The following is a 26642-nucleotide window of genomic DNA, read 5'->3' as shown; positions in this document are numbered from 1 at the left end:
TCAGTTTCGTTCATTTAATTCACGAAATAGAAAAAAAAAAACCTATTTTGTGAATTGATTCACGAAATGCAAAGAAAAAAAAATAATAAATCAGTTTCGTTCATTTAATTCACGAAATAGAAAAAAAAAAACCTATTTCGTGAATTGATTCACAAAATGCAAAGAAAAAAAAAATTAGGATATGCTTATTTCGTGAATTGATTCATGAAATGCAAAGGAAAAAAATATATATATTTGTTGCATTTCGCTACAAGTGTAGCGAAATGCAAGTAAATCCGGCTATGAACAGTGCGTTGTGTGGGTATTTCGTTGGTTATCCAACGAAATACCCTTTGTGGTATAAAAAAAAAGGCAGCCTATTTTGATCTAATGGCTGCAAAAATAAGTCATTTTGGCTCCGGACTCAAACAGTTTTGTCCTCAGTTATCTTTTGGTATGGCTTAATACCCAGATGGACCCTTAAACTTGACATGTTTTGTAAGATAGGCATATAAACTTATAAGGTGACCAGATAGACACTTAAACTTACTCAAAGTGTATTTTTCAAGTTTTTCAGTTGTTTTGAAAACAAAAACTATATTTTTCAAACACTCACAATTTTCATGGCCAAACAAGCCCTAAATATATCACAAAATATTTTTTTTAAAATGCAAAAATAAGGCAAACGCATATACATGAGACTATAAATGTGCACTTAAACCAATAAATACTCGCTAATCGCAATTTTGCAGCTTTCAATTAACTCGGATTTTTTTTTACACTTGAATAATTAAAAAATAATAACTTTAACCAATAAAAATCCTTAAAAAAAGAAATTTCAAATTAAGAAATTTCTTTTTTTTTAAGGATTTTCTTCTCGGCTTTACAGTTTTCTTAATTTGAAATTTCTTTTACACTTGAAATACTGAACTTAGAAATTTCTTAATTTGAAATTTCTTTTTTTAAGGATTTTTATTGGTTAAAGTTATTGTTTTTTAATTATTCAAGTGTAAAAAAAAAAATCCGAGTTAATTGAAAGCTGCAAAATTACGATTAGCGAGTATTTATTGGTTTAAGTGCACATTTATAGTCTCATGTATATGCGTTTGCCTTATTTTTGCATTTTAAAAAAAATATTTTGTGATATATTTAGGGCTTGTTTGGCCATGAAAATTGTGAGTGTTTGAAAAATATAGTTTTTGTTTTCAAAACAACTGAAAAACTTGAAAAATACACTTTGAGTAAGTTTAAGTGTTTATCTGGTCACCTTATAAGTTTATATGCCTATCTTACAAAACATGCCAAGTTTAAGGGTCCATCTAGGTATTAAGCCTTTTGGTATAAAAGGTCTTCGTTGTCTAAAAGTTGGATCTTAAAGGTTCATTCTTGTCTAATTAGATTAATTAACAGTTTAACAAAAGATTAGTTAGCAAAATTAAAGGGTAATTTGAGGGCAATTCGCACGAATGCGCCCCAATGCGCTGGTCTTTAATATTGCCCCTCAAATCGCTGGTCTTTAATTTTTGTCCGTCAAATCACTGGTCTTTAATTTTTGTCCTTCAGCACTTTAAGTAACAAAAAGTGGCTAAAAATATCCCTGGCATCGGAAAAAAAAATCAGATCTATGACCTAATTTCAAGGCATTGTCGGGCAAAGTTACATGGAAACTATGCCTTATCCAGTATAGTTCTGTAGAAATTAAGTTATTAAAATTTTATTTGTATGATGACTTCCTAATGCTTGTTAGGTCAAGAACTAGGTATATATGTTATAGTCTGGGATTGAGGGTGGCGTCAAGTTGGTTTGCTAGTTGATAATTCTGATGTAGTTCATATGTTGTGGTCTGAAAGATCTGTGTGTTATCGGAATAGTAATATTATCAACCGTATTTATCACCTCTAAGTCAGGAACTAGATAATCTTTATTGCCTATGCCTACAAGCTCTAAAGAGGCTAATTCGATAGCTAATGGATTGACCAATTAATCTTTAGCGAAGAGTATCGTTTTGAATAACATGTACACGTGTTCTAGCATTTCTTCGCATGTCAACGGAGATGTTGGGCTCATTCCAATGCTTGATTTCAAGTTGATTTTTTCTTGTTCTGTTTCTCTTTCGGCCAAAAACAAAAAATTACTCACTATGCAGGGTAGTTAGTAATTACATTCAAAAATATAAACCAGTCTATTTCCTTATTGCCTAGAAAGAGGGGAATTGCACTCAGAAACCTGATTTATTGCCTTTGATTTTCCCCTTTTATTTTTCACTTATTTGAAGTGGGGACAAGTGGACAACCAATGAAAGCATGTTCTTTGGTCAATTAGTGACAGACAGGAAATATCTCAACTTGCAAGCAATCACCAAACACTTGGGGGCCCATAAAAGCAAAAGACATTTAAAACGTGTTAAAATTTGTAAAACAATATCCACCAATAGAGGGGAAGGAATTATATAAAGATTTTCAACCACTACCATATAGTAATAAATAAATAAATAAATATATATATACTTTAATCGTTTTAATTTATGTGAACCTATTTAACTGAACACGACATTTAAGAAAGAGTGAAAACTTTTGAAACTTGTGATTCAAAATAAGCCTTGAATATTTGTGTAGCTACAAATCATTTCATAAAGTGAATTTATTTTCAAATTAGAAAAAAGATCATCTATTTTAACACGAACTAAAAAAAAAATTACATAGAAACAAAGGGAATATATAAATGTAAGATATAAAAGGACAGCCACTAAGAATTGGTTGGATCCTATGTTAAGCATTTAATGATTTAGACCCCTTTGCACGTGAAAGCTGTGTATGGACAACTTGTTAGTAGTGACATTAAATCAATCTCTTCCTATCTCCACCACAAAAAGTATCCAATTTTAACATATTTGGTCCCAAAAAAAAAAAAAGGGACCTTTAAATAGAATAGTTTGTTGTTTCACTTTCCAATAAATTAATATTCTTTTTCAATTTATTGCTAGGAAGGAATATTGTTTGTATTAAGATAGTCGAAATATTTGTAACATTGGTACACAAAATGTTGACTCATAAACAAGTGCATAAGTGAGTGATTTTACCGCTCGAATCCACAATATTAAACTTGGATAAGGCCAAGTATTTAGTCTTTAGAGTCTGTTTGGATTGACTTATAAGTTGCTTATAAGCTGTTTTCAATTTTTTTGAATATTTGCCTAGCCAGCTTAAAGTCATTTTGTGCTTAAAATAAACTCAAAAAAATAATTGAACTCATTTGACTTAACTTATCTAAAGCAACTTATAAGCTGTTTCTAAAAAAATAAATTAGACTACCCTAATTTGCAGCTTATAGGCATAAGCCCATCCAAACATGCTCTTAGTTGTGATAGGACCCAAAAGCAATTAGTTCATCTTTGAATACCTCCTCTACCTTGATCTTTCCCATGCCGTGTAGGTAAGGCAATCCTTCGACTGTTCAAGCACAATGCAGTCGTACTGGCTCCCACCAGCCATTTTTTTACGGAGTTAGCAGATCAAGAAAAGTAAAAGGTAGAACGTAATATCTCTTGTTGGTTCAGCTCATCAAACTGTTACAGAAGAGCAACAAAGAGGTCAATGCTACGACCCCCTATTTTTTGGTCCATTATTGAGTAAAGACGAGCCCTCATAGGTCATACAAAGATATTTTTACCATTGCACCAAGACTCCTCTCCTTGTCATTGGTTTATAGTTTTCCTCGACACCTCAAAAAGATTTAGAACTACTCCCAAACCACACATAATTATAAAAACTATAAGCACGTAATGACTAAATAATATTAATATATACTTGTGAACACGATGTAACAACAGAATAAACAGTTACAAAGTGAAGAAGTTATTTGGATGGGAGGATTCCATCAGGTTCAGAAGAAAGAGAATTAAATACAGAGCAAAAGACCAAGCAAATTGGACACTAGGAAGTCTTTGGCTAGAGCTAAATCAAGTTGACATTACAATTAAAACAACAAAACTTGATAGCTACACGGCTTATAACTTGCTGAATAAAATAGATTATGCTTCACTGATTTACGGCGTTACACAGCCTTCAGAGATCATAGCTAGATCTCCTTACCGGGTAACAGAGGACTAGTAGCGACACTGGAAGTTGCAGAGAAACCAACTCCGTTGGACTCCGGGGTAGAGCACTCGGGTGATTTCTTGTTGAGGCTGTATGGTGCTAAGTTCATCACCCTGCAAACATGATCGGAACTTAAATCTCAATACTACTTACATTGTGTTTGCGAGAATCCAATAAACATAGATTCAGTTATATATGTCTCGAATACAGAGGTGCAGCCAGAATTTTTAGTTTATGGGTTCTGGACCACAATTAGTTTTGCAGTAATTTTACATTTTCGATGGTCTTCTCATCTACTATCCAAAAGATTGATCCTTTATACTAACCCAGAAACTTGCGTCCACATCAATAGTTTCTAGAAAGCTAAGAGAGAGAGCTAAGCTAGCTAACGATAGTGATCCAGTAAAAGCACACCTAAACTGAAGCATAAAAGAAAAACAATAACTCAAAAAACAAGAAAGATTTAGCAGTTTACCTTTCCTTCCGCTTCTCCAGAAACCGAGCAAGAGATGCTTTCCTAGCCTGTGGAACCGCTGCACAAAAAAGTAAATGATAAGAAGCAATAAAGTTTGGGCTAAATGAGTCGCACTGAAACTAATGAAATTCTCCAGGGACAGCTAAAGAATTCAAGAAAGTAATTACTTCCACTTTGGAGCAACATAAATAGTTATTGCAATAACTGGAACAGAAAGATACTTAAGTTCTGAGTTTCAAAAGGTAAGCTTTTACATCAAAAATATGTTCCGAGTTTCCAATCCGGCATGTCATACCTGCTGTCATTATGGTAGTCGCCCCAACAGGTCCTAGTGATGTCACAACCTTTGGAGTCTCCACTGAAGTGTTTGCAGTTTTAGATATCTTCATGTCATCTTTGTTTCCAGAACTGCCATCAGATTGACCAATGGGATGGGAAGAAACGGACATAGGGCTGGAAAGACCCGAGGCAGGCAGCATATTTGGAGCTTGGTTCACACAAGCGCCATCTGCAGCAGCAGGTTTGGGTGCAGATGCCTGAAGTTGAAACCTTGGTTGCACCACATTAGGAGGGCAACCACTTCCAGCCAAAAACATAATAGCCTGTGCCTGCGTAACATGTCCAGGCAAATATAAACCTCAGAGAAACTTCTCAGCTCGTCGCATCTTTTTTTTTATTATTATTATTTCTGGATTAATGGTATCCTCTCTTTATATGGTCAGACCTTTCTATAACAGTAATCCTCTATAACAACAATTCACCATAATAACCATGTTCGCTGTGGAACCGATCTTTCATGTTATGCTATGTTATATTATATGTTCTCTATAATAGCGTTTCACTATAGCAGCCAAAAAAATCGAAACAAACGATGCTGTTATAGAGAGGTTTTCAGTTTGTGTGCATGAGAGAGCGAGAAAGAGGAGTACCTTTTCAGGAGAAATATCGTCGAAGACATTGACCGTCCCACCATAGAAGATGGTCAGTTGAGCAGGTGCTGCAGATCCTTTGGAATTAAACCTACAAAAAGATGTACGAAATGTTAGACAAAGTTTCAGTTTCTGTTCTAATTCACTGGGGTTTTTCAGCCAAGCTGTCTCATAATTTGTATGTTTTTCAATTAGTAGTGTTTCAAGCAATGCAGGGTAAGACTGCGTACAATAGACCCTTGTGGTCCGGCCCTTCCCCAAACCCCCCGCATAACTGGAGCTTAGTGCACCGGCCAGCCCTTTTAGCATTTCAGGCAACTGCAAAACAGTCATCATTATTTTTTTAACTTTTTGATAACCGTGGTGTCGGGGCCAGCTTGCGCTCACCTCGACTAATTCCACGGGATACCTGCTACCTCCCACAAGCAACAGGTATCAGGTAACTTTGTCCACCAAGGCTTAAGACAGATGGGAAGAAATCGTTTTTGTCTCTGTTGGGATTTGAACCTGAGACCTCATGGTTCTCCTCCCACTTCATTGGCCACTAGGCCACACCCATGGGGACTTATATGCAGTCTGTTCTGTGTGCACAAAATGATGAACTTACCAATCAGTAGTCCCAGCCACAGAGCCACGGGATGGAAGTATTGAATGAGGAGCTGTAACGGGAATCCCAGCAAGAAGCTGCTGGTTCATCGTCGCAGCTGCAGAATTCTGGGCAGTACCACCAAAATGAGTCTTGTAGGAGGGATTGCTCATGTTAAACGGAAGCATTGCATGCACATTCTGTTGCAGATTAATAGGTGTCAAGCGAAAACACGTTCCTTGTCACCCGGGGTGATTTAGTTTTTCTTCCCAAATGGAATTAAAAGCGGTGCAATTCATTTTGAAAGGAATATATAGACAATAAAAGCAGGAGATTGTTCACAATTCAATGAAATTGGATATTAATTCGGAGTGTAATTTCGCAAATGAATTACACAAGAAGTCGAGATAACTGATAAACGGAAGCTACTTTTTGGTTAACCTTCCTTCTGTTACTTGAGCTAAAACTTCGGCAAAGCATTAATAACAAATAGTTTCACCAAAACATGGAAATTTGAGCTTTCTCATTTGCACATGTCGTACAGTTCTTATACCAATATATATAAATCAACAAATAGTTTCACCAAAACATGGAAATTTGAGCTTTCTCATTTGCACATGTCGTACAGTTCTAATACCAATATATATAAATCGACTTCGTGCAATTAAAGGGACAAGACAAACCTGGATTTCACCAGCTTTGAAGGGTTTTTCATCTTGAGAAGAGTTCAAAGATATGAAATGGGGTCCACCTACCTTGCTCGACATGGTCCAGCGAAACCCTGATACAAAGCGAGACCTCATTTTAACATAACACATACAAACAATAACAAAAATAGGCACAGAGCTAGAATATTTTGTATGGATTCGGCCGAAACTAGTAATTCTAGTCCAAATCTTGTATTTTTATTAAGAAATCTACTAAAATTGTACAGAAATTAAATTCAGATGCCAATTACTGACACCAGATGTTGTTATCCTAGAATTTATCATCCATACAGTTCATATCCTGGCGCAGCAAAAACTACACAATCAATTCAAAGTGCTTATTACCTCAGAATACAAATGACAGAAGAAAATCTTTCGTTTTGTCCAATTCAACCAACGATAATTAAGAGTAGTTTCCTTCAGTATAACTAAGGAAACATTAACTACCAAAAGCAAAATTCAGCAAAAACTACTTAGGTCATATTTACATCTTTCGCCACGGAAAATGGATCAAATCAACAATCATCCTTAGATTAAATCAACTTCCTTATATATTCTATATCAAAAGGATCTTCTTTTAAGGCAAAAAGAATCTTTATTCATAAGCTTTATACCTCAAACTTATGGAAATTTAACAAACTACAAATCAGAAGTTAGCTTTTAGCAATTAGAAGTCTAAGCTAAAGTTTCATCTTAAACAGGAAAACTAAAGACACCAAGCAACAAACTAAGAAATATAAATCCCCATAAAAGAGGAAAGAAGAAACTTTAACACCACCAAAATACTAAATTTAGCCAACACATAAGTACATAGAGCCAAAACAAACATTTTTCTTTCACCTGTCCACATTAAATTCAACACAAATCAACACTCATGCATTAAAGAACTTAAAAAATACTACACAAATCTTTTTTTAGCAGAAAATTCAAAGGCAAACCAATTTCCAAACCCAAAACAAAAAGAACAACTAAAAATCAAATTTTTATGCTCACAACAAAACCAAAATTTCAAGAAACACCAATATTCAGTTTAGTGAACAACTAAAAATCATTTTTTTATGCTCTCAACAAAACCAAAATTTCAAGAAACCCCAATATTCAGTTTAGCGAACTACTAAAAATCTCACCCGAAATCATTTTTTATGCTCACAACAAAGGCAAAAGAACAACAAAAAATCAGATTTTTATGCTTAGAACAAAGCCAAAAACTCAAATTCAGTTTTCTATGCTCACAACAAAGCCAAAAGAACAACTGAAATTCAGTTTTTTATGCTCACAACAAAGCCAAAAGAACAACTGAAAATCAGTTTTCTATACTCACAACAAAGCCAAAAGAACAACTGAAATTCAGTTTTCTATGCTCACAACAAAGCCAAAAGAACAACTGAAAATCAGTTTTCTATGCTCACAACAAAGCCAAAAGAACAACTGAAAATCAGTTTTTTATGCTCACAACAAAGCCAAAATAACAACTCAAATTCAGTTTTTTATGCTCACAACAAAACCAAAATTTCAAGAAGCACCAATATTCAGTTTACTGAACAACTAAAAATCATTTCTTTATGCTCACAACAAAAACAAAATTTCAAGAAACACCCAAAATCCAGTTTTTTATGCTCACAACAAAGCCAAAATAACAACTAATATTCAGTTTTTTATGCTCACAACAAAACCAAAATTTCAAGAAACACCAATATTCAGTTTAATGAACAACTAAAAATCATTTCTTTATGCTCACAACAAAACAAAAACTTCAAGAACCACCCAAAATTCAGTTTAATTCACAATTTTAGTCAAAGAAAAAGAAAACAAAGGCAATAAAACAACTAATATTCCAATTTTTATGCTCACAACAAAGCCAAAACAACTAAAAATCAGATTTGTATGCTAAAAAAAAACAATTTCATTCACAATTTTAGTCAAAGAAAAAGAAAACAAACCAGTTTCTTTGCAGCTTTCAACAGGTTCTTCCTTAACAACAAGTAGAGAATCTTTAATATTCAATCCCATAAAGTCTCTCTCCATTTTTCACAATTTCAAGAACCACCCAAAATTCAAAATTACAATTATTTTTAAGCAGATCAAACACAAAAATGTTTTAAAAAAACAAACCCCAAAACCCAAAAGCAAAGGAAAGAGAGAATAAAAGATAGAGAAATATGGCAAAGTTTGTTTGTTTTTTTTTTTTTAAAGCTTAAATGCTTCTAACTGCAGCAAATAGAGGGAAATAGGGGAAGTTGATGGCTTTTTTCTCTTTTTATAGTTTTGTAATCCTTTATTTATCATTAGTGGTTTAATTAATTTTTTTTCCTTTTTGGTTTTTGGGGTGCGTAAGCACTTCTTTTTGTGTGTTCGTTTTCATTTCTTTTTTATCATGAGTTTTTTAATAATTCTGACATCCGGGTCAGTTTGTGTATACTTTTCTTAATTTCATTTTCATACTGCTTTGAACAGTTTGTCACTATAACTTTTTTTGTCATATTTTCTCTTGAACCGAGAGTTTTTCGAAAATAACTTCCCTACCTTTCGAGATAAGAGTAAGGTCTGCGTATATTTTATCCTCCTCAGACTCCATATTGTGGGATTTAACTGTGTATATTGTTGTTGTTGGGTAAGTTTGTATATATCTTGATTAATTTTATCCACAACTACTGATATAAATCTATCTACTAAAGCTTAGATAATAGCTACGACTATTTCATGGGGGAAAATTCATACACACCAAGTGAATGTATCAAAAGGTGACACGTGGCGGCGGCGATAGGTCAGATCCGAGTCAGCTAGTGAAGGGTTCCGAGAAAACATATGAAGTTTCGGATAAGTAATTTGATAACTCACTTCCGAAAGCAGAAACTATAAAGGATCTGAAGGAGCGTGCAAACTCACCGATCAAACGTCATTCAATGCACAACCGTTATAAAAGACCTCTAAATTTCCTTCAACCTTTATTACCTTTTATTGTAATATTAATATTGATAATTGAGGGGCACGATTCATAGAATCTTTACCCTGTAACTCAGTAGTACGCCCTAGTTAATTACAATCACGTGCTTTTTAGCCTTTCGATGCATCCTGTTAAAGAAATTAGTAATAGCAAAAGTACGACTTCCCTCTTCATCCAATTCGAGGCCAAAAGTCAGTTGTACTCTACCATGTCTCCTAAAAAAACAAAAATAAAGTACCTATTCGTATGTATTTAAAAAATTTGAAAATTGCACCCCATATGCTATGGTTAAATAATTTTCGGCGCTCAATATTTACGTGAAGTCAATAAATGTCTGGGGTGCTTTTTTATTACAGAAAACACTTAATCGTGTATTAATATATATTTTTATATTATTAAATCATTTAACTAAAGTAGATTTATAGGATTTGGTATAATTAGGATAAGCTATTTATCATATTTGAATCATTAACATGTGTCAATAAATTAAAACAATTTTACTATGTAAACTTAGTTCTATAACAGTTTTAATGCGAAAGAAATTACTTCAATATTATGGTCAACAAAACTTGCTACATAATTAGGTATTTTTGATTTTCATTCGGTGTTCGATAAAGTGTTCTCTAACAACAATAATAATAACAATGTGCCAAGTGTAATTTCATAAAGTGAGGTTTGAGGAGGACATGAGGTACGTAGACTTTATCCATGTCTTTGTGAGTTAAAGAGATTGTTTCCAATGGACCTTCAGCTCAAAAGAAGTAAAATCAAAGCAAGATTGACGCGAAAATAGCGATAACAAAACAACAAGATAAACAAAGCAAATGAAGCAGCGAGTAATAGTGCAAAATGAAGAATATGATATCACGCGATTACTAAATAATACTAGTACTAGATAGAGTCCGGAACTATAATACCCCTAGAAAAAATATTTTGAACCAAAATACCCCAATAAAAAAAAAAGTTACAAAACTACCTATAGCGTAGTATTTTACTGCGCTATAGCACTAACGGAGACGGATCCGTTAACTGCTATAGCGCAGTAAATTACTGCGCTATAATGTCTACACGGACATGCTATAGCGCAGTAATATAGTGCGTTTTTTTTTTTTTTTCCAGCCCTTTTAGTTAAACCTTCTTCCATTACACTTTTTAACGTATTTTGACCATAGATTAATCATGTTTCGCGACCCCGAAACATCAATATTTTATATAGAACCTTACTTATTTTTGTGCGATTAATAAGGTAGGATCAATACATCAAGGATACGCAAAAGTTCGGATGGCCGTTTTAGTGGCTGAAAAGTGCTCGAACGCCATTTTCGTTTGAAGGTTCGGCGACATTATCTTGAAGTATACTTAAACTTGTTCATCAATAATTAATCAAAAGTTTCTCAAAATGGCAGCATTCATACAAAAAAAAAAAAAACTTAATTAAATTGCACCATTCATTCATAACCTTGAGTAGATGAAAATACTTAACATACTAATATTCTTCAAAATAACAGCATAATCATACAATCATTAAAGTAAGAAAAAATCTTAAAAAACATTCATCAATTAATGCCCTTGAGTTGATCTTCCCCCACCACCGCTAGACGTGCCACCACCACTAGAGGTACTTCCACCACGAAAGTTTCCTCCACCACGAAAGGTACTTCCACCGCGAGATGTAGTTTGACCACCATGTCATAAGGAACACTTGCGCTTATCATGACCAACATAATTGCAAAATGAGCATTTTCGAGTGTATCTCCCCGGTGGAACATCCATTTCATTATGAATACGCGAGTATGCATTCTTTCTGAATTTACGGATAAATGCTTTATTTGCGACCATTGAAAATGGATCCGGTGGCCAATAACTCTCACTGTCAAGTGGGTAGAACCTTCCAGCATATGTTCTTGCATAATTTTCAACTGTATATTCCTCAGCCATGTACGAGGAGGCGTTCTTTCCCATTGTGATGAAACACTTGAAGACATGAGAACATGGCATGTGATATGATTGCCACTTGCTGCATGTGCATGTTCTTGGAATCTCACAAATTGTGTGGACGTTACCTCATTTACCTTGGTGTACACTTGTTGTGAGTTCAAATATGCGCTCTGCAGGGTTGTACTCCATCCGATCATGTTTCTGAGTCTTATATTTGTGGTGCTCGAACAGTTTTGACGGTTTTGGAAACCATCTTAGACCTTCTGTTGCATATGCTTTGGCCTCTTTTGATCTAGTGACGAACCGCTCCACAACCTGCTTAAATGTCATTCTCACCATTGCAGTGACAGGTAGTCCGCGTGCAGATTTTAACAAACCATTGAATGACTCAGAGCTATTTGTTGTCAGCATACCCCATCGCCTACCTTCATCCTGGTGCAATGTCCATTTGTCTTTATCAATTGCATTCAACCAGTGGAAGGCTTCCTCATTCACCCGCCTAATAATGTCCATCTGCAGGTTAAACTTCTTCTCCTGATGCTCTGTTGCAGCCGCCCACATCCAATTGCAAAGTGCTGGGATTCGATATGCCTTTTGGAAGTTTGCCTTCAAATGTCTTAAACAATAATGATGGTAGGCAAAGGGTGGCTGCCACCCCTGCAAATTGAACATATTGTGCAATATGCCAGCATTTCTGTCTGATATCACACAGATTCCCATGCGATCCTTAATAACGTGTTGCCTTAAGTAGTCCAGAAACATACCCCACGTACTAATGCTCTCATTAGCTGCAATTACAAAAGCTAGAGGGAATATAGCTCCATTTGCATCCATTCCAACAGCTATTAGCAGCTTTATGTCATACTTCCCATACACATGTGTTCCATCTATTGATATTACAGGCCGACAATGAGCAAAACCATCAATGCATGGTTTGAATGCCCAAAACACAAAATCAAAAATATTACCGGGCACACCAGGTTTCGATTTGAGCTTCCATTCAACAACAGTACCATGATTGAAATGTTGTAGAGCCGCTATGTATCTCGGCAACTTCTTGAAAGAGCCCTCCCAATTGCCGTAGACTATCTCATGTGCACGCCTACGCCCAAGATACGCCTTCCTCCTAGTAACAGTTTTACTATATACTTTCAGGACGGCTGTAATACAATATTTAATAGGGTACCTGAAAAAGTTGAAATTAACAACGACGAACATTATATTAACACCAAAAATAAAATAAACTTAGGCGAAGGGGATACCTTGGGTTTTTTCCAATGTCGGCAACTAATACACACGCAATCAAATTAGTATCTAGATTGCAATGATCATCTGGGAGGTCACCTATATCACAAGTGTGCTTTGTGTAGAACTTTGAAATAGTCCACATCTTTTCAGCAGTTTCCTTACCACGAAGCATCCATTCGCAGCCTAGATATTTTCGCTTACAGACCAATCGCCAAACTTTTCTTGTGGAATCGTCAACTTTAAACTCCTTCATCCCCTGGATGCAATAAATCTTAATAGCCCTTTGCAATGATTTTTTTGAGCTGAAAATCATCCCCTTTTCAATATGAACCTTATGTTTTAAAAGATCCACTGGCTCTTTCCACAAACTTCGCCGAATATGATCATCATCCCTAGTAAAGACAAAGGCATCTGGGCGATCTTGAAGATGATCAAGATAGGGGATCTCATCGGAATGCCACTGAATCGGCGTCGACTCTTGCTGTTGAAATTGGCTTTGTGGCTGAACCGGAGTCGACTCTTGCTGTTCAAATGGTTGCTGTGAATTCAGTTCCTCCTCGTGTGCCGGACTGTCCATCATGTCTTGCAACAGTTCTAATTGATGTTGAGGATTAATTCCAACCTCAATCTCATCGTCACTTTGCTCATCGTCACTTTCCTCCGCATTAGGTATTTCCTCACTATCGCTGGGTGATGTCACTATATAATTCGGATAATCCGGACCATCCATAGCAATCCTTTGCCTATAATTTGGTGCAACCACCACATTCTCCCTACATTAGAAATTAGGATTTTTTAACTACTACACATCAAATAACACTATTGATGTTAAAAAAAATAGACGTACCGATAGTAATCAACTGCACCGAAACTTGAGGAAGGTTCATCGCTTTGAGTTGTTGGATAGGCTGAGGATGTTCCAACCTGATTCGTCCATCCCGATTGAGGAGACCGTCCGATATGATCCATATCAGGTGTATAACCCCTAAATAATATAATCGACATCATTAGCAGCATTCAAGTGCCACTACACATAATAATAATAATAATAATAATAATAATAATAATAATAATAATAATAATAATAATAATAATAATAATAATAATATTAATAATAATAATAATAATAATAATAATATTAATAATAATAATAATAATAATATTGTAAAAAATGAATATTTACCACTGCCCGTCAAATTGCTGACTTAATCTATCCAGAGGCATTTGGCTAGTCAAGATGCTTTCATAGGTACTCATGTCAGGGTAATTGTGTTGATAAGTAGGTTCTGCTTGAGTGACTTCGGCCTGAATTATAGACGGGGCTTCCCGACGAGGTCTATTTCGGGCTTCCTGAGGAGCCCTAGCCATGAATTCAAGTCGATTAATGGGCACCTTTTCTATATACATTTCAAGGACGTTTAAAGTTATGCATCGCCTATAATCATACGGCGCCTTCAAATAATCAGTCAAAGAATCATCGTCTTGAATGTACCACTGTCCATAACTAGTTACACCTTGCGGCGTAAATGACACTGGATATTTTTCAATTATACTTAGATCAAAATCACTTCTACTAACTTGTAGTCTATTATACAAGGCTTGGAGTAGTTTTGAGAATTTTAAGTCAAGTGGAAACTTAACATGGTATTTTGGGGGAGAATCGTAGCGCAAATTATTTTCCTCGAATATAATTTGTCCGTCCCAGAATAAAGAAACTTTAATTCTTGGAACATCTGTCATATTTTGAATAACTGAGGAGGAATACAGAATGATAAAACTAGTTGAAACTTAGAATTTTATGCTTTTTTTTGCCTTATACGAACTCGGTATTAATAGGACTAACGCATGCATGCAATTACAGTGTTTTGCAGTGTTACGTCAAATCAAATAATGGATGGAGAACAGCATAACGCATTAATTTACTGCGTTATACTAGTATAACGCAGTAAATTAATGCGTTATTGAGGCATTGAGTCAGAATAACGCAGTAAAATCATGCGTTATACTCTACAATGCATGACTTTACTGCGCTATGCGGCTGCACCAACATCACCTCACCTGCCAAAATAATTCGAATCAAACTTTATATAACGTAATTTGACGAATAACTGTTACAAACACAACATTCCACACAAAATTGAGTTAAAATGTCATTTTTTGACCAATTTAGAGATATTAATCGTGTTATATCGTTCACTCCAGCAAACATCTTTGAAGCAATGGGTAGGACCTGGGAACTAGGTGATGATGATTTTCATTACTCAAATAACCCTAACGACAGATTCAATCGAGAATACAATAATAAAATGAGAGAGGAGTGGATTGGCGTGTTAGGGAAGCTGAAGCACTGGAGCACAAGTTAGCGTCAGTAGGGCTTAAACGCTAAAAAAAACGTGCTATGTCAATGCCTTTAAGACCCCCCCCCCCCCCGGAGGGTTCTTGGGGGTTTGCAACTATATAAGTAGCCCTTTCTTTTGTTAATAGACTAAACCATATTATTCAATGTCAAGCAGTAGAAACTCACCTTGGTCTTTACTCCTTCCAAAAGAACCAAATAGTAGTGATGATGAAAGTTCAAATCATAGCAGTTTTTCGAGCGATACCAGTGATTTCAAACTAGATGAGCTACATCCCCACCTTCTTATAAAGCGTAATGATGATTTCTGCAATGTGAAATATTCAGATCCGCGGGAATATTATTGCGGTTTACGTCGAGAATGGTCACATTGGCTTGCCGAATCAAAACGTCTTGTTCATGACTTGGAAAATCTCAACGCTCCAATCCCAACAAGGTACTCCTTAACCATGCCTCAAGTAGGTCCAGAAAGTTGCGAGCTTGTCGTGCAAAGGATTAGAAAGGAAAACAACAGAATGCTGGCAAGACGTTGTAGATTTTACATGCTAAAGTTGGCCGAAGAACAAGCATCATCAACTGGTAGAGAACTAACTGCTACTGAAAAAAGATGTGTCTTAAGAAACCGTCAATATTTTTCTGAGGACGATATTGAGGACTTGTACTCTGATGATGATTAAGAATGCTGTGATTTTAGTTTTAAGTTTAATTTATGATTATGCTGTTATTTTGAAGAATATTAGTATGTTAAGTATTTTCATCTACTCAAGGTTATGAATGAATGGTGCAATTTAATTAAGTTTATTTTTTTTGTATGAATGCTGTCATTTTGAGAAACTTTTGATTAATTATTGATGAACAAATTTAAGTATTCGCAAAGAACTTCAAGATAATGTCGCCGAACCTTCAAACGAAAATGGCGTTCGAGCACTTTTCAGCCACTAAAACGGCCATCCGAACTTTTGCGTATCCTTGATGTATTGATCCTACCTTATTAATTGCACAAAAAATAAGTAGGGTTCTATATAAAATATTGATGTTTCGGGGTCGCGAAACATGATTAATCTATGGTCAAAATACGTTAAAAAGTGTAATGGAAGAAGGGTTAACTAAAAGGGCTGGAAAAAAAAAACGCACTATAGCGCAGTAATTTACTGTGCTATAGCATGTCCGTGTAGACATTATAGCGCAGTAATTTACTACGCTATAGCAGTTAACGGCTCCGTCTCTGTTAGTGTTATAGCGCAGTAAAATACTGCGCTATAGGTAGTTTTGTAACTTTTTTTTATTGGGGTATTTTGGTTCAAAATATTTTTTCTAGGGGTATTATAGTTCCGGACTCTACTAGATAAGAAGAAGATGAAAAGAGAGGAGACTAGCTCCCTGTCTCTCCCACATAAAACTACGACAACACTCGGATAAAACGTTATCTAATACAGTAGAATCTTTTTCATTTTTAGATTCATATCCGAAATCTCTAATTAAAGATGAAGCGAATTTTAACGCTTGCTATAAAGAAAATGACTAAGGCTATCTTTGACATTTCATAATGGAACTATTTTTTTTTTCATGGAATGCTACTAAATTAGTGGGGTTAACCTAAAGAACCGGTTAATAACCAGTCGTACCGGTAAGGTACCACGTGGGTGGGTTTAGATAAACACATGTTACCAAATATACTTATCATTTCAACCTCCAATTGTCAGTGGTACCACAAAATAATGTGATTTCATCCAATTAGAGATCGAAACGTTTCACACTCACTTTCAGCAAACTCGTGAGTTTCACGTGGCCCAAGACAACTCAAGTATTTTAGGATTTTATTCGATATTTCTTGTTCCTAAAAAGTTTTATTCTTTCCATTTCTGAAATTATTTAGTTGGATATAAAGTTTAACAAAAAAGAAACTTTAGTGTTAAATAAGTGATATATTTTGAATGGCTATACATCATTGTATAAATATAAATATTTTTAAATATAAAAAACGATCTTTTTTTTATATAAAGTAATGAAGAAATAGATTTACATAAATTAAAAGGGAGCATTGGCTAGAGTCACTACTAGAGGCGCCAAGTTTTCATGCCACCATTGAAGATGACACTTCTCTTTCGGAGAAAATTTCATAAAAATCAATAGTTTAGAGCATAATTATAAAAATGTGGCTCCAATTTATATATTTATGAAATATAGCTATAATTATTATATCAGATGGAGAGCAGTATCAGGCGAATATCGGCTGCATGTATCGGAGAAAGAGCTTAATCAAGCGGTGCGTATCAGCTTTATCAGCCCAGTATCAAGCGGGTATCAATTGTATCAACGGAATCGTGCGAAAGAGTTGTATCAATACATACTGTATCAGCGCAAATATTTATGCTTGTTTATTATGTATTTGCTACAAAACTCAAAATATGAACGTTGCTTAATTTTTTTAAAACTATAACTATATTTGTATTATAAATACGGTCTAAATATTCGTCTTGTCGAACAGGAAAGAGAAGCCAATATTCTCGAGATGTTGGTACGAGATATTAGATGTGTGGATAACTATTGGGGATAGGTGGGGACCACGTCCCATGTGTCATGGTCGACTGACCAATTTGTCTTTCGTACAAAAAAACGTGCGAATTTAAAAAAAAAAAAAAACAGAGATGTGGTATAGTTGTTATTTTATGAAATAATCAGCCCAGTTTGACAACAAGTTGGCTAATAGTCAATCATCTTAGATGGGAAGTATAAAAAAAAGTTTAGTTATTAGAATATTAGGTAATAAGAATTTTTTTAAAATTAATTTACGGGTCATTATTGTTAGAGTTTCGTATATGTTGGGGTGAGTTATTTGGTCGCGTTATAAGATCTGGAATAGTCTCTATCTTAATAGCTAGTTGTTATAGCTAAGTCAAGGTCCAATGTTTATTTTTCTTATCATGATATTAGAGCTAGATTCTTCTCAATTCTTGATTTATCTAGAGTATAAGAGGGGAAGTGTGGACGTCCCGCATAGTACTATAGGAGTGAGTGTGTTTTTTAGTTTTTTTAAATATATAATTTTGGATAATCAACACCTTATAAGCTAATCCATTCGTTCACTTTTACTTATTCAATTTAGACTTTACGCATCTTTTAAGAAACAATAATTGATATGGCTATTTTAGCACGATACTCATATTAATTAATATTTAGTCTTGGTCCCTTCAAATGATTTGGGGACTAAGTAATAAATGCTAAGCGTAAAACATGAAAAAGAATATGTTTCTCTCTTGATATGCTAAAAGTAATAAGTAAAAGTGAAAATATATTTTTAATATAATAGATAAGTAATAGCGAACAGAGGAACTACCTCTTGAGAAATTCAATAAAAACTTTGAGAAATTCAATAAAAACTTTGACATTTTCTTCTTGAGATATCCAATGTCCCGGTATTATTAAATTATTAATTGAATCAACCGATACAGTTAGGTCTATAGTTATCTGGGTGAAGAGTTTTGAAATTGCGTCCACTTGAATATGAATATGAGTTGAGTTTTAGTCAAATCGAGCTAATTCAATTTCGCTAGGCACTAATCTAAGCCATTATTTTTTTAATTTTTTTTTGTTGGTAATTAAGGTAAATTATCAAAAAAGTTGGACCTTATAAGCAACTATCCTCAGCTTAGTCAACTGGCCAATACATGTAACCTAACTACAGTTCATGATAGAGTTTAGACTCTGCAAATTTAATCATGCTTATATATCTATCTTTAGATAGAAGAAGAGTGTTAATAACTGGATATGAGAATAATACTGAAAAAACGAATCCAAAAAGCCTAATTTAAAGGTTGTTGGACATTTCATCACACTCAAATTCCATACCCATCCCCACATAACCAGAAAAATAATGGTTTAATGCATATGTGCCCCTTTTTTTTTTCTTCATTTTGGCATCTCAACTAAGTGTTGTTTCTATTGAACTCATGGACTAGTCTTTAAGTGTATCTATCAAACACAATCCGACTTACATAGTATTCGATCTTCAATGTAGCGACAAGTTAATATATATTATAATTTAATTATGCCATCTTTTAGCTAAGAATAGCAGCAATTGAGAGGGGGAAAAAAGTAGCTCTTAATTAAGCTGACAGTGGAAGAGCAGAACCTGCAAAAACCGACGCAACCATGACCTAAAGAATAGCTTACCACTTGTCTAAAATATTACTCCACCTTTAGTTCGCCAATTTAATTTCCGCGACTAATAAAAATTAGATTTATGGGGTTTGATAGACACACTTATGAACGAGTTCATGAGTTTAATAGGAATAACACTTAGTTGAGATGTCAAAATAAAATTAAAAAAAGTACAGGTATAAGGGCCACATATGCATTAAGCCAAAAATAATTAAATAAAAAAGGCAAAAGTCTCAAAGAGCAAAGTTCACATCATAACCATAATGTAAAGGCCTAATACATAGTCAACCCCTTAAAATTGTTAGTCTTTTTCATTTAGACACTCGAACCACCTCAACTATTAATAAATTGTTCCAAGCAGACAGTTTTGATTCAACTTTTGAAACTTCTTTTGCGTGTCCTCTCATTCGTTTATTAGGTAATTAAGTTAAGACATAATATATGTCATCTCCTTTAATTATACGCATGCCATAATAGGTCGTAAAACTCCAATCATTGTCTACTTGATGTTGATGCGTAGGATTAAAGGAAATGACATATCTATGTGGTTAACTTAAATAGACTAATGAAAACATGTGTAAACTTTTTTTCAAAATTTGAACTGAAAGTGTCTAATTGGAACACTTCATTAGGAGCAGAAGTGTTCAATTGGAATAGAGCTTAGTTCGAATGTATAAATGGAATATGCTGACAAGTTTGAAGGGTTGACTATGTATTAAGCTCAATACAAACAATACATTTACTTAATTTTCTATGTCTTCTTTTTTATTTTTCAAATTTCTTTTGGTTGGGAATTGGGTGGCACCAAATTCTAGTATATTATATTTAATAAAACCACGTGCTTAACCCTTTGAAATTAGAATTTGCTGTCTTTTTCGAATTTGGGGTTTGATAGGCTTGATCAATGAAAAGGTTGAGAACCACCGCGGATGTGGTGCAGTGGATGGGGCTGCTTTTTTTTTAATCAAAAGTTTCGAGTTTGAGCCTTGGGTATGGAAAAATCCTTGGTAGGGAGTGATTCCCGCCAAATGAGGCCCTACACGGTGCAAATCTGAATGTAGTCGGGCTCCAATGCAGATACCAGACCTCGGAAAAAACAAAATAAAATAAAATGAAAAGGTTGAGAAATCAATAATTCTGTGTTATAAAACAATAAAACTAAAGCAAGAATATTTGTAGAGAAAGACAGAAGAGAATTCTTATTTCTTTTCAGGGATTATATGCAATGAAGAGAACATCTCTATTTATAAGAGAAAATTAACTTGGTCCCAAAGTTACACACCCTAAAGTTTCTTCTAAAGATAGACATCCACAATATTTGATAATATCTATAACACTCCCCCCTTGGATGTCTATTTTTATAGAAAATATGCCTCATTAAAACCTTACCAAAAAAAATCTAGTGGAAAAAATTCTAGTGAAGGAAAAAGAGTACACATTTTCTAATAATACACATTTTAGTTGCCTCATTAAAAACCTTACAAGAAAAAACGTAGTGGGATAAAACCTTGTACGGAAAAAATATTACAACATGTATTAACTCCCCCTAATGAGAACTTCAGTCCAAATGCTTGAGTCTTCGCACTCCAATCTTGTGCACCATCTTCTCGAAAGTTGCAGTTGGTAGAGACTTAGGGAACAAATTAACCATAGTATCACTTGAACGAATCTGTTGCCTGTTGATATCACCATTCTTTTAGAGGTCGTGTGTGAAGAATAACTTTGGTGAAATGTGTTTTGTCCTATCTCCTTTTATGAATCCTCCCTTCAATAGAGCAATGCATGCTGCATTATCTTCATATAATATTATGAGTATTTTGTCACATTTCAAACCATATCATTGACCTTAGCCACACAACTTCTCGTCTTGCTTTATGAATTGTCATTATCTCAGCATGATTTGAAGAGGTAGCTACGATAGACTACTTTATAGATTGCGAAGCTATGACAGCACCCCCGTATATTAGAATATAGCTTGTTTGAGATATAGCTTTGTGCGGGTCAGATAATTACCCTGCATTGGCATAATCAACAAGATCGGGACTACAATTATTAGAATAAAATAAGCCCAAATCGATGGTACCTTTTTGATATCGCAATATGTGTTTAATTTCGTTCCAGTGTCTCTTTGTAGGAGCACAACTATTTCTTGCTAACACATTAACTGAAAATGCTATATCAGGCCTTGTGATACTGACAAGATATATTAGCGCACCAATTGCACTAAGGTATGGTACTTCAGGGTCAAGAATTTCCTCATCCTTTTCTTGAGGTAGGAACGGATCCTTATTCACATCAATGATCGAACAACCATCGGAGTACTTAATGGATGTACTTCATCCATATAAAATCGTTTCAGTACTTTTGTTGTATAGGCAGATTGATGAACAAAGATACCATTTATCAAATGTTCAATTTGCAAGCCAAGGCATAATTTTGTCTTTCCAAGATCTTTCATCTCAAATTCCTTCTTTAAATAATCAATTGCCTTTTTTAGCTCTGCAGGAGTTCCAATGAGGTTTATGTCGTCAATATATACAACAAGTACAACAAACTCCGATATTGTTTTCTTTATAAAAACACATGGGCATCTTCAACAAGTACTCACTAAAGCGGTTATACCACATGTTCCCGAATTGATTCAAACTATACAATGATCTTTGCAATCTGATTGAATACATTTCACGAGACCTTGAACTATATGCTTCAGGCATCTTAAATCCTTCAAGAATTTTCGTGTATATTTCATTTTTCAAGTGATCCATAGAGGTAGGCTGTAACCATATCCATTAAATGCATCTCAAGTCACTCATGAACAACGAAACTAATGAGATAACGTAACATTATTGCATCCATAACGGGTGAGTACGTATGTCTTTTCATAATCGACACCCGGCCTTTGTGAAAATCCTTGTGCAACAAGGCGTGCCTTATATCTTTGTATCTCTTTTTTCTAATTTCTTTTACGCACAAAAACCCATTTATAACCAACAGGTTTAATACCATTATGTGTTTGGACTACAGGTCCAAAAACTTCCCGTTTGATAAGTGAGTTTAACTCTGATTGAATTGCCTCTTGCCACTTTGGCTAATCATATCTTTCTCGGCATTCTTTAACAGATTAGGGTTCAAGATCCTCACTATCTTACATAATTCTAGTTGCAACATTATAAGCAAAGACATAATCTACATTTATTCCAAGCGATTCAAGTTAGTCCCAACATCAATTGAATTTATTGATATTTCCTCATTTTCTCGAGTCTCGGGCTCATTGATTTCTTCAACAACATCGGAATTGTTTAAATCTTGCATTTCATTATGAGATTCTTTGGTAGTGTCATCTTGACCATTTCTTTTTTTTTTTCTAGGATTCCGATCCTTAGAACCCAATGGTTTACCACGCTTCAGGCGTGCTTTGGACTCATTTGCTATGACACTAATAGATGGTCCTACAGGGACATCAATCCGAATTGGGACATTCTCGGCAGGGATATGTGATTTGGTAATCCTTTTCAAATCTGTAAATGCGACTGGCATTTGATTCTGCAAGTGAATAATCTTTTGGACCTCTTGCTCACAAATAAAAGCACGTGGATCAAGATGAGACAATGATGGATTATTCCACATAATTTCCCTTTTATTTCATTATTCTCTCCCCCTAATTTTGGGAAAATTGTCTCATCAAATCGGCAATCAGCAAATCGAGCAGTGATCAAATCTCCTGTTAATGGTTCAAGGTAGTGAATAATGGAGGCCGATTCAAACCCAGCATATATTCCTAATCTTCTTTGGGGACCCATCTTGGTGCGATGTGGTGGTGCTACATGCACATATACGGCAAATTCAAAAATTCTTAAATGGGATATATTAGGTTCTTGACCCAAAACCAATTGCAACGGAGAAAATTTATGATAATTTTTCGGTTTGAGAAGAACAAGTGTTGCTGCATGCAAAATAGTGTGACCCCAAACAGATGTGGGCAACCTCATTTTCATAAGTAATGGTTTTGCAATCAACTACAGACGTTTAATTAATGACTCTGCAAGGCCATTTTGAGTGTGCACAAGAGCTATAGGATGTTCAACTCTTATCCCAATTGATAAACAATAATCATTAAATGCTTGGGATGAAAACTCTACAGCATTATCAAGGCGATTAGACTTTATCGGATTATCAGAAAATTGTGCCCGTAATCGAATTATTTGTGCCAATAATTTCGTAAACGCCAGTTGCGAGATAATAGCAGGCACACATTAGACCATCTAAAAGAAGCATCTATTAGGACCATAAAATATCTAAATGATCCACTAGGTGGGTGAATAGGTCCACAAATATCCCATATATGCGTTTCAGAAATTCAGGAGATTCAAATCCAACCTTTGTAGGTGATAGCCTAATAATTAACTTGCCTTGATAACAAGAAGGACAAGAAAGTTCATTATTTAAAAGAACCTTTATGTTCTTTAATGGATGCCCATTTGGATTTTCTATAATTCGTCTCATCATTATAGATCCAGGGTGTCCCAGTTGTTTCTTTTCCTTCTTTGGGCTCGGGTCGATAGTAGCCGTGGTAGTAATGCCTCGGAGCCCAGCTACCGACCCGAGGCGCCGATCGGAAAAGTAATAAAGGGACATTAAATCATGCCAAAGTACAAACATATTGGAGTCAGTAAACTTCTGGTTTACGACAGAATGTGCCTCAATTACACCAATTTTTGTCCAATATAAGCCAGAAGACACAGCAGGAAACTTTTCTATAATAACTTTCTGGCCAGAGACATCCTTGGTGATACTAATATATTCAAGATTCATCTCATCCATTGTTGTAATATGGTATCAATTTTTACGGATATCTTTATAACTTAATAAGTTCCTTCGGGATTTAGGAAAGAACATGACATCGTTTATAATGAGTTTTGTTCCCTTAGGTAAAATTATGGTGGCTCTTCCGAAGCCTTCAATCAAATTGGTATTACCAGAAATGGTATTAACATTTACCTTACCCATAAGTAAATGAGAAAATATTTTTGGTCTTTGAATATCGTGTGAGTAGTAGTAGAATCAATCAAACAAATATCTTCATAATTAAATTTTAATCCAAACTTGCTTTGAGAGTTATCCATATCTTCAAATGGAATGACATAAACAAAGCAAAATAAATATTAAATATTAGTACTTCAAGTGAAAGTAAATACAGACCAATAATGTCGTACAAACAAATGGAACTTCACAGCAATACAATGTTTCAATATAATAATCCAAACCAATATTCGTGTAGGATATTCACTTAACTTATATGGTCAATAAACAAATTTAATAAGATATTTCAATGGTATCCATAAATTTCACTGTTGTCTGCTCTCAACAAAATACGTGGGATAGTAGACTATTCTAGTAGCAACCCAATAAATGACGGAACGATAAATATTAAAATATCTAATGAATAGCATAGTTAACTTCTAATCCAACTCAACCATTGAGGTCTCCTGAAGCCATTAGAAAAATGGTCAGCAATAAATTTTTTGATAGAGTAGAAAGAATATAGTACTGTTACCGTGACATGTTCAATTAAAAATAGCCACGGCACTCATTGAAGTTAGTGAATAGTATTTCAATTCATCTCAAATGTAACAGGTTTTAAACTTGGATAGGGAGTTCAATACTCTTTGGGATGGTTTGGTATGATGGATAAGCAAAAAATAGTGATGAAATTTAGTACCATCTTATCCTTTGTTTGGTTACTAATTGTGGAATAAGTTATCTCAGGATTAAGAATAGTGCTGGAATAACTTATACTCATCAGAGGATGGAATAATAATCCTGAGATAACTTATCCCATGATAAAACAATGAAATTAACTAAAATAGCCCTGAGGTTCTCAAAACTCTTTTTCTACTACATAAGGTGGAGGGTATTTTTGTAAACAAATAACTTTTTCTTAAAAGTTATGCAATGCATGCTACTTTTAATACAACAAACCAAACAATCAATAAGAAACAATATCAGGATAACTAATCCCAACATAAATAATCTCAGTATAACTTACCCCAACATAATTAATCCTATCATAACTTGTGTTCAAATCAAATGACCCTTTAAGTATAGTTCATTCTTTATTGAAATTAAATGAATCTACCTAATATCGTACTAAAAGATTCGTACTACTAATTTACAATGAAGATATAACAGTAATAACTAATTAGCTTCAATATGCTTTACGAATACAAAATCATATTGAAAATTGCAAATCCAGACTCCTCATTAAATATCATCATTTATAATAGGGAAAAAGGGCACTATATTTAAATGGTCTTTAAATGTCCTCTGCTTTGTAAACAATCAACTAACTCCAATATTGAATCATTATTTAACCAAAGACAAACTAGATTAAAATTTTATTAATAACAAACTATAACACAATCACTAAATCTAGACTAATTAAAACTAGTACTCATGTAAACAACTACTGTTACATGGTCTTTTATTCATCAACTACTACGACTAGCTAAAATTAAAATAAAACTACTCAATCATCTCTAACAACGGATCCATCACCAATCAAGTGATCTATCTTTCCTTCAAAGAAATCTGCTACATCCAAGTGTGTGATGTCAACTTGATTTTTAGAGATAAAATTAGCTTCGAGATTTTTCTCTTGCCTTTTCATTGATGCCTGATAAAGCTCAACCAAGTGCTTTGCCATACGATAGGTACGACCTAGTGTCCACTTCCACCACATCGATAACATTTATTTTCTGAGCCACGTGCTTCTGGCACTTCATGCCTCTCATCCTTCCTTTTCCCCGTCTGGTAGTGATTTTTCTTGATGAATGATTAACACCAAGAGTAGTAGGCGTACACCTCATTCACTTCGAGGAGTCGTTCAGCGCCAGTATTCCGATTCTCGTGATTTTTGATCAGCAAATCATTGTTTTGTTTAGCCACAAGAAGATGAGCAATCAAATCACAATCCTTCGTGAAACCTTTTTCTCGATATTGTTGCTGCAGGAGCACATTCGAGGCATGAAAGGTGGAGAACGTCGTTTCCAGTTTATCAGATCACTAATCATCCACATAGTGTTAATATAGAAGTAATTCTGAACATTGCGGAATTGTACTTCATAACTAATTTGAAATCTTGTAGCCTTAGATTGATCCATTCGTGTCGTGCTTTTGGGAGGAAGACCATCTTCAGGTGGTCATACCTTTCTTTCAAGTTTTT

At 34.6% G+C, this 26642-nt stretch overlaps 1 protein-coding gene across 2 annotated transcripts; it reads right to left on the bottom strand.

The window, feature by feature from the left end:
- Positions 1–3761: 3761 nt before the first annotated feature.
- LOC132625876 (protein TIFY 6B-like) lies at positions 3762–9024 on the bottom strand. 2 transcript variants are annotated; one of them, XM_060340473.1, is made up of 7 exons: positions 8714–9024; positions 6750–6847; positions 6088–6194; positions 5481–5571; positions 4847–5159; positions 4552–4609; positions 3762–4189 (listed from the first exon to the last, which is right to left on the bottom strand). In XM_060340473.1, exons 1-7 carry the CDS (start codon positions 8796–8798, stop codon positions 4057–4059), a joined length of 885 nt encoding a protein of 294 aa, XP_060196456.1. In that variant the 5' UTR covers positions 8799–9024; the 3' UTR covers positions 3762–4056. The 2 variants fall into 2 exon arrangements, with proteins under 2 accessions (XP_060196456.1, XP_060196455.1); XM_060340472.1 differs by having other exon boundaries at positions 6088–6266; positions 8714–9020.
- Between the last annotated feature and the right edge of the window lie 17618 nt (positions 9025–26642).

Source organism: Lycium barbarum, chromosome 2, assembly GCF_019175385.1.
Source record: "Lycium barbarum isolate Lr01 chromosome 2, ASM1917538v2, whole genome shotgun sequence".
Taxonomy (NCBI): domain Eukaryota; kingdom Viridiplantae; phylum Streptophyta; class Magnoliopsida; order Solanales; family Solanaceae; genus Lycium; species Lycium barbarum.
The sequence above is the reverse complement of the archived record's forward strand: the minus strand, read 5'-3'. Positions and strand labels throughout refer to the sequence as shown.